Source organism: Ornithodoros turicata, chromosome 9 (assembly GCF_037126465.1).
Source record: "Ornithodoros turicata isolate Travis chromosome 9, ASM3712646v1, whole genome shotgun sequence".
In the NCBI taxonomy this organism is placed as follows: Eukaryota; Metazoa; Arthropoda; class Arachnida; order Ixodida; family Argasidae; genus Ornithodoros; species Ornithodoros turicata.
Window position 1 is genome coordinate 5,457,349 of NC_088209.1, and position 9,596 is coordinate 5,466,944.

The 9,596-nt window shown below is 45.2% G+C and overlaps 1 protein-coding gene across 13 annotated transcripts; it reads right to left on the reverse strand.

Moving 5' to 3' along the window:
• Positions 1 to 4,505: 4,505 nt before the first annotated feature.
• On the reverse strand, positions 4,506 to 8,691 carry LOC135369242 (uncharacterized). 13 transcript variants are annotated; one of them, XM_064602864.1, is made up of 6 exons: positions 8,253 to 8,691; positions 7,534 to 7,871; positions 7,298 to 7,459; positions 6,977 to 7,174; positions 5,777 to 5,809; positions 4,506 to 4,739 (listed from the first exon to the last, which is right to left on the reverse strand). In XM_064602864.1, exons 4-6 carry the CDS (start codon positions 7,121 to 7,123, stop codon positions 4,545 to 4,547), a joined length of 375 nt encoding a protein of 124 aa, XP_064458934.1. In that variant the 5' UTR covers positions 7,124 to 7,174; positions 7,298 to 7,459; positions 7,534 to 7,871; positions 8,253 to 8,691; the 3' UTR covers positions 4,506 to 4,544. The 13 variants fall into 13 exon arrangements, 6 of the variants coding, with proteins under 6 accessions (XP_064458934.1, XP_064458932.1, XP_064458933.1 ...); XM_064602862.1 differs by having other exon boundaries at positions 7,534 to 7,687; positions 7,917 to 8,691; XM_064602863.1 differs by having other exon boundaries at positions 7,534 to 8,202; positions 8,292 to 8,310.
• Positions 8,692 to 9,596: the final 905 nt, after the last annotated feature.

Here is a 9,596-nt window from a genome sequence, read left to right on the forward strand (position 1 = left end):
AATTAATAGAGAGCCAAACATGCGTACGATCTAACACATAGAGAAATAATAGCTAATCAATCTATCAAAAGGAGAAATATTACAATATAGCACAGACTTAACGCTGAAGAACAGGGGAACACGCGGCGAGACGTAAACAATAACAGTGGAAAATAATCTATCATTGAACCATCATAAAATCGAACAAGATACAATTTTCATTCTAACAAACACTACGAACCTTGATGGAGGTATCCATGACATAGAAAATATGCACTATTTTCATCTTGGTTTTAACTCTTTTCCTCAAAGCCGGGAGACTTTACGTCTGTATCTATATGACCAAGCTCCATGCTTTATCACTCAAAGGGTTGGGGGCTATATTCCTTCGTCCAGCGAACAGAACGTTCTAGAGCTCAGATAAGATAGTTCAAAGGCGATATATTTTATTGTGCAATGCAAATAGATGTCGATATCACTCGCGGGGATCACTATCTTTTCGCATCCTTTCCTTGAGACGGAAATCTTTCCTCAAAGTGGTTGTCAAGTCGACTAAGTTTGTAGAGATGCGATATTGTTATTGAACATGTGAGAAAGTCCAAATTATTAATTGGTAGCAACGATACTCAATCAAAAAACGAGAAACAAATTTAATTACATCAATTTTTGAAATATCTTGCAACAGAAAGTTCTAATGAACCACACAGAAAAATCAAATGTGAAACGCAGCTCAGAAATATGAGGCATTCCTAACTCAGAGATTATTTTTTCTTATCTCAATCGAGTGAACAATTGAAACAAATACGACACAATTAATACATCATGTATACATAATGTTCAACTCATAGAATATCAATCGAAACAAAACAATAATTAATTCAGACAAATCATTTCTAAGCAAGCAGCGTGAATACACCATAGAATCTGTACAGAAACTTGTCGTTTTCAATGAATAAACATGATCAACTAGTGGATTCAAGCAATAAAGTGTGACGAAACCCGACGACCCCCAACACCAACATCAAGTTAGGGAGGGATGGCCTCTAGTATGGCCTTGAACATAGAATCATTGAAAGCGCACATTTTTTCTTACTCATCACATCTTTTTGTAAATCAATTTCCATAATTCTCATGGCACGGGGATATTAATAACATTCTGAAAAATTTTAATCAATAAAATGAGCATAGATATGCTTTTAATTAAGTGTAGACGCGCACTTGAAAACAGAAGAGACAATTGTTCTACATTGAAAAGATGGACAGATTTTGTACTCGCTACCATAAGTCATGGGAGGACCTGATAAAACACTGCTTCGAAAAGGAAGAGCCGCGAAACGATTCCATTATCGCTGCCTTTCAATACGTCCTAGACATGGTCGTATTTGGAGATATGGTACAAACTACAGAACTGAAGGTGCAAGAATTTATATGCCGAATCTACAATACTTATAAAAATATCTGCACATCAACATTGGAAGGACCCCTGGGATTGATGGCGGAGTTTTTGAGATTTGCTAACGAAGAATTGAAATACACTAGACCAGATGTAATGCAGAATGTAATCCAGAATCATTGCAATGGGCGTTGCGTTCATCAAGAAAGCAGTCAGATCAAATTATCATATACAAACGGTCTATATCGCACGATTCATTACGGATTTGTTGAAATTACACATATCTGAGATGAAAAGTACATAAAATCTTATCACGTGATATGTTCCACTACCAAGGCAACGCAAGTATTTTATTCTACCAGTCAGTGATGTCGAATGAGCAGAAGTTCAATATTGTCGTGCAAGGTCTGATGTATTATCACCTGTTGAAACTCAACAAGCATATCAATTGCGGTGGACCACCGGACGATTTTCATCTAATACTCTCTTGTACACCATTCAAGAATCTTCATACAAAGAAGGGAAACATCAATAAGAGAATGTGCAAGTTCATCGCGACAAAGTGCAAGTTGTTGAAGCAATACAAACACGGCGACAACATATCACCTGCGTTAATAAACGCTGGATTCAAGCACCCAATAATCAGAATAAACTATTTCATGTCTTCGGAATTCATCAATGAAGACAACAAACGAAAACTTCAGAGTTTGAAATAGAACTGTAATTTATCGGAATAAACAAGCATATAATTGAAATAATAATTGTATTCTTTGTCATCATTGCAATGTATTCTACACATCGCAACGAAAACAGCTTATGATTAGATTGAAGATTGCTAAGGAGATGAATATTCCACACTGTGTGTAAGAATTCTCATATAGAATGAGACCTGACCATCAAATAGGTTTTACCTGACTACACTCTGTACAAGTTCAACATCTGAAGGATAGAATTGCTGGAGAAGGATCGGTCATTGAATTTTAGAGGCATGATACATTTATGCAGAGCCATAACATAATTTATGATGACTTTAATAAATATATTTTCACTTGTACTTTTGTGTATGGCTATCCTTTGCATGTACACAGCCTACTACACACCTGTTGTAGCTGGAAAAAAATAGCGATCCAAGTCGGCCCAGGTTGAAAAATGTGTGATGGTAAACGCGCACGCAGCTCTCCCCCTGCCGATAAGCGCAGCTCCGGCCCACCGGTAAGATCCTCCACCCGAGCGCCGCCCGCCGATCGTGGGAAAAAATACGCGAAAAATGTCGGCCTAGGCGCAAAAATTTTGAAAGAAGTTGGCCCAGGCTGAAAAATGTGAGAGGGTAAACGCGCACGCAGCCCTCCCCCTGCCGATAAGCGCGCGGACAAAGATCCGCACACGCGTCGCGCAGGGAAAAATACGCGCAGGGCTCAGGGGAAGGGGTCACGTAGTTTGGACACCATGTTGTTTCTCAACCACCCTTTACTACTGGCTCCGGTTACAGGTGACCGAAGGGATCAGATGTGCTCGTTGGGACAACTTCGTAGCTTTTAGAATTACAACGTTAATGATTGAAAGTTAATTAACACATGGCCATGGGAATTCGCTAATACCCTCATAAGGAGTGCCCTTCAGCATATTGCGAAAACGTGAGAAAAGATTCAGAAAACGTGATATATAAATTTTTAAGAAATGTGTTCGCATTTAGCTGGGGGTGCGTTTTTTTATTCTACCCGGGTAACCCCCCCGGGTTACGCACCACGTGACCCGAGTGAGACGTCACGTGATCTGTGGGTAGGTACCCCCGTTTAGAAATTTTCGCCCATTACGAGTTACGCCCGTCTCAGCGAACATGGCGGCAGAGGCAGACGACGTTTTTGACGAGGACATGATTTTAGAAGTTGCGGCACTTGTGCTGCTTGATGCATTTGACGAAGCGGAAGATGATGACGAAGGAAGAAAAAGGCATCCATCCAACGAAACAATAGTCGTGCTAAAGCCACCGAAATATGCTCGGAATCGCAAAGTTAAAAGACGCGGGACTCTCACTTGACGTGGTGTGACGTCATAACCCTCTGCTACCCACCTGCTGAGCTGGGTCAGTGAGAGTAGGTACCCAGAGTAACCCTCCAGCGACGAGACTTGAATTTTCGCCGGTAGGTTATGACGTCACTTCCGTCACCCTCGATTTTCCGCCCAGTAAGGGTTACCCCTGAGTTACCCGGGTAGAATAAAAAAACGCACCCTGGGACACCCTGTCTAAAGTGCAAAGAGAAATGCCCCTAGCTAAGTTTTACGTAAAAAGGTGAAATATGAGTTGTGATGTTATCGAAGTACACATGTGAAAGACGACGAAGAGTGCTCGTGGGCTCGGGGAGGGGCAGGGGGGTCGGACTCGGCAAGAAAAGTGTGCCCCCGAGGGCGCTGACATTTTGGGAGGCATGAACAGGGTTGCCTTTGGCTGCGCGCTTCACCGCTAAGTTTGACTTCCTCGTCTCTTGTTTCAAAACTCGTTTAAATGTCACAAATCTGTGACTGTTTTGGTGAAATGTGCAAAATTGAGAAATAAAGTGTTGATAAAAGTCAATAAAAGTCTGCAAGTTCAGTTCCTGAGTGCTGTCAAATTGCGATTTCAACGTTCTCTGGCTCAATCGAGCACCAGCAGGGAACTGGCATGTAGTTTCGCTTTCGCATCGCTCTGTACTTGTCAGACGTGGACGCTGCAGTTACACAGCTTGAAAGATGCCCAGCTGTTGTGTGAAATGTAAAATGAGGCAGAGTAAATCCTGCGGGGTGTCATTTCACAAGTAAGTGTCCACTGGGTCCATGCACAAGTATTTTCTGTGGCGTGCCCAGTCGCCTATAAACGTTGTTCACTCTAAACGAATATTGTCGAAACTTACGGCACGATCTTGAGATACATATTATCGCAGTTTTCCGCGGGATCCACACGTGCTTTCCCGATGGCTGGAAGCACTTGACAAGCAATCGCTCGTTCCTACACGCGGTCAGAGAGTATGCTCTAGGCACTTCCACACTTCTAGCTTCATCGCTGGTCATCAGACAGCAAAACTGAAGGCAAACGCGGCGGTCCCTATGACAGTGAGGCCAGGAACTGCTGAGGTATCCGGTTATTCTTTATTACTTTTAAAATGATACAAAAGGAGATAGTAATGGAAGAACTTTTTTAGAGCCAAGTAACAGCCAGCCAGCCAGATGAAAGAGATGAAAGTGGTGCTGACACAGTTTCCCTGGTAAGTACATAGTAGTTTGTGCAGCCACCCCCCTGTATGACTGCCTTCACTGCATGTTGTTCAGGAAATGCTTGAAGCCAGTGCTGAGCAAGCAGAGCCCGCCGTCCCTTCTCCAGCTGTTCCACTGCCTGTAAGGACATGAATTCTTGCTTACGTGCTTTTACAACTAGACCTGTAGGACGGCTTGGCCTATAGATTGTGCGATTCCTTCCCTTTTTAATGGTCTTAATTTTCTATCAAGGAGATGCCCGAGGCAAGTGCTGTGGAAGCAGAGACTACCAGCCCCCTCAACCTGTTTCACTGCTTGTAAGAATGGCTTGGTCAATAAGTCATACATCTGCTTCCATGTAGGATTTTTTTCATTCTTTTCTAAGGAGGGGCCTGAAATCAGTATTCCACGGGCCCAGACCCCCAGCCCTAGTCCGGCTTTCCTACTGCCTGTGAGCACATGAGCTTTCTTAATAATAATAATGAGGATGATGCCTCACTAGTGCTCAAGAATGTAATACCTATTTGTGGGCCTAAGGCTCCAATAACTATTCTCAAAGCGTGAATTCTATGCAGTGTAACGTCATGTAACCCGAGCTGTAGAAATAAATGCAAACATTTTTTAGGCTAACCTGTTTGACCATGAGGACCATCCCTACTGTAAGCTGCCACAAAAGCGGAAAGCAGTGAGTATATGTCAGTATGTCATTTCTTATTCCTGCTGCTTTCTGCTGTCAGGTTCTTCTGCTGCTGAAAAACATGAAAACACAGACAAATTGCTTTTGTGACTATAGCCCACTGCGAAACAATGCATTCCAATTCCTGTGAGCAGCGACAGTTCCTACTACCATTTCAGGAGTGTCAGCAGGAAAGCCCAGATCCCAAAACACAACGACTTGAGGACGTTTCTCTAGATGTTTTGTCCCCTGACCCCAGAGCAGGGCAGCAACAACCGGAAACATGCAATGAAACCACGCCTACACGACAACCGGTAATTTTAAAATGCAACATATTGGGGAATGCTGTCCTTAACCAACAGGCAACTTTGCAGGTGTCTGTGAGCAACACAGATACTGAGGGGAGCCCGATCACACCCAAGGGTCACAAGGAGCACACCTACCACAGCAAAACAACGCCAAGAACAGGAATGAGACAACTTCGAGAGAAGAACCAGTACCTGCGTGGTGTCCGTCGACGGCTGCAACTGACCCTGAAAAGGAGAGAAAAGATAATTAAAAATCTAAAAAGCCTCATTGCTGAACTGAAGGAAAAGAACTTGTTGGCAGAGGAGGCTCAAACAAAGCTGGAGTCCTTTGGGGAACTGCCACAAGAGATACTTAAGGAATGGGCAAAGAACGTGAGAAAGAAAAAGCCAGGCCGTAGATATTCCCCAGAAACTAGGAGATTTGCAATGACACTCCACTTTTATTCACCTCGTGCCTACAAATATGTCTCAAAACTATTCACAATGCCAGCTGTAGACACACTCCGCGAATGGTCAAAGGTTATTGGTGCTTGGCCTGGCTTCTCGCAGGAAGTCTTAGACCACCTGAAGAAAAAGCATGAAACAACTGAGAGGAGAGAGAAGCTGTGCTCAATCATGCTTGATGGAATGAGCATACGGAAAAAATGTGAAGTAGACAAGGCCACTGGACGGCTAATTGGTTACGTTGATTTTGGGGAGGACCACACACCTCATGACACGGATGATGCGCCCCTAGCAGGTGACTCTTTGGTATTTATGGCTGTGGGCGTGGCATCACCATGGAAAATACCCTTCGGCTATTTTCTAAATAAGGGGCTATCTGGGGAAGTACTGAAGACACTACTGACAGAAGCCATCATGGTGCTAACAAATTGTGGGCTCGAAGTCGTGGCAGTCGTCTGTGACGGGCTATCGTCTAATATTATGATGGGGCGACTGCTGGGGTGTCATATCCATGCCAACAACACAGAGGACTTTCGGACATTTTTCTCCCATCCTGCTGATGCTGACAAGAGCATACACCTAATTTTTGATGCTGCACACAGTCTTAAACTGCTCAGGAACCTGTTTGGGGACCACAAGGTGTTACAGAGCAGCCACTATGGAGTAAGCAAATAGGATGACAATACTACCAACTGTCCCTTGTGAATAATGTGGGAACAAGGATGGACGAGTTTTTTTCTGGTCCCTCCACGTTCCAGCATTATGCATAAGTTGAGCTCACTTTTCTGCATTTGAATGCAGTACACCTAGCTTCCATTTCAGTTTCTCTCTTGCCTGCCAACAAATTTAAGTATACTTTCACCCTTCTTAGACAATCAGGTGGGCCTTTATTGAAAGGCTGCAGCAACTCCAAGAGAAGGAGGGCCTCAGAGCAGCAAACAAGCTCACCAGATCCCATATTGAGTTTGGCCGCCAGATCATGAAGGTCCGCCTTGCAGCGCAGACTCTAAGTTCATCCGTGAGCAAAGCCCTGACCCACGCACGGCTCCTGGGATTGACCGAATTTGAAGGAAGTGACGCAACCGCTTCGTTCATTGCCGACGTAGATGAGTAGGCCTTTCATTTTCATGACTGTGGCCACTAAAGCTAAAGCATGAACATCTTTTACAGAGCATTTGATTTGCTTAATTCGCACAGTCCCATTGGCAAAGGATTTAAGGCACCACTTCGCAATGGAACAATTTCCCAGCAAGGAAAAAGGATGCTCACATTGTCGTCAAGAATGATGACACTGCGACTTCCATCCGGGGAGCTAGCTGCTCAGCATGGGAGACGCATGTCAGTCATCAGCGTGGCCTTTACGCTAAAAAGTGTTGCACAGCTGGCAGAAGCGCTGTTCCAGGCGGGCGCATGCAGGTAACATGTAGAGGTCTAGAATCAGAAAACAGTATGTTTGAACAAACTATATTACTCCCTTGCACTCCCCTAATTACATCACTACGTACCGCCTCAGCCAGGACCACTTGTAACTGTTCTTCAGCTGCATCAGGCAAAGAGGAGGATGGAATAATAACCCATCAGCTTCCCATTTCCGTCATGCCTACAGGAAGCTTCTGATACACGCTGAAGTTCAGGCCCCAAGCTCTGCGAATGTTGCGCCTACAGTGGAAGGCATAGAGACACTCGGTCACCAGGGCAAGCCGCGAAGGGAGGAAAGTGCAGGTGAGGAGACTCCCACTGCAGAAGTTCCTGCAGAGGACAACATCTGTGCCCTTCTACAGTGTGCTGACCATGACTACGGGGAATCATCCAGACTCAGCAGGTTCAGCGAGGACATTGTTGCCTATATTGGAGGATATGTTGTTAGAATTGTCTCCTCAAAACTCACCTGTAATGGTTGTTTGGACACACTCCTAGATGACGAGACATCAAGTGTTCTCATCATGCTCAGGGACAATGGAGGGCTGGTTAAACCATCCTCCTTTGTTACACGTCTGCTGTGTAGCGCTGAGCAGACCTTTCGTCCCGAGAAATTGAGGTCTGTGAAGCTTGTAGTGCGGGCGATCGTTTTGAAATCGTTTAATCAGTTCATCCTAACACACGGTGACAAGCTACCACTGTGCCAGCACTATGCAGAGGAGCCTGATCACATAATTTCACTGGCAAAAGTGATCCTGCAAAAGTATGCTGGCATCAGATTAAGAGAACATAGTAGAAGAATTACAGAAGCAAGTCGTGGTGCCCAAGTGAGGCAGATGCTCACGAAACAAATCTTGTTCCGCAATCAGTAGATGCCCTAAATCGTCGTCGTCTTCGCTCGCCCCAAGTGGACCTGCGACCCAAAATTTATTTTTTCTTCTTACATATACCTGTGTGCCTTGATGAAAACACTAACAGTTTACGACGCTTTCCTACATTGTTGCATTGTTATAACGCGCAAACGACGGAACAAGGTAGGAGTGATACACAGGCAGTAACATGTATCACGAATTTCGCCTGTTGTCCCTGTTAATGACCAACAACCACGGCAAATAAAGGCCTTTCGAGGAAACGCACAGTTCGGAAACACACCTTTCTTTGTTCGAACACTTAAACGGTCATATATCCACATTACATGCTATTCGCTAGGCCTCACTGTGTGCAACAAGACACACGTTATCCTTTTACGCCACGATACAAGCTATTATTCCAAAAGAAGCCGTTCAACGCAATTGCCCAAAGGTACGACGACAAACGTCTGCATCATGCATGCAAACAACAACTGATAGGTGTATGCTTACATATTTCCTGCTCGGCTCGGCGAGCAATGCGGAGGCCATGAGAGCAGACGAACGCCACGCCCGAGGCGTTCGCACTTACGTTGCCATAGAGATCCGCATTGTTGCCCTCAAAAACGAGTACTTCGCTAACATTTAGCGTGCAAAAAGAGGTCTGGCAACGCTGTCTATGCCTCCGCTGGCCGCGCGCAGGTGAGCACACCCCGCGGTAGGGAGAAAGCATTGGCCGCGCGCCAAGGCCGTTCTCTAGAGTCTTCCTATATTATCTCTATGGGGAGGGGAGTAAAGCTCGTGATGTTCTAAACCTCAACGTGGCTGGAAGTATGGGTGCGTTCCGGAACCTACTCGAGTCAACTCGGGAGTAGCTCTCTACCCGAAGCGCCGTTCCAAGACTGGGTCGAGTAACTGGATGACGTCACTTACCGCGTTCCAAAACAAGGTGGAGTAACCAAAGAGTTAACTCGATTCAACTCTCCTCGGATGGCCGGTCAGGGAAGGTTCGCTGAAGTAATGACGTCAGGCTTTTGTCGTCTGCTCTTTTCCGCGAAAGCGCGGTATCGAAACCAGCTGAACGTTTGGTTGTCGAAAAGCCTCGACCTCCACGCAGTGGCGTATCTAGGGTGTGGCAGGTGTGGACAGGTGCCATGGGCGCCAGGTGAACAGGGGCGCCATTATGTGGTCGGGTGTGAATGTGCCAGGTCGGGCACTCAACCTGGCACATTCATAAATGATATAAAGCACCCGCCATTAGAGAGGTTGCAGTGTGAAACCTAGTGCGGACCACACGAAAA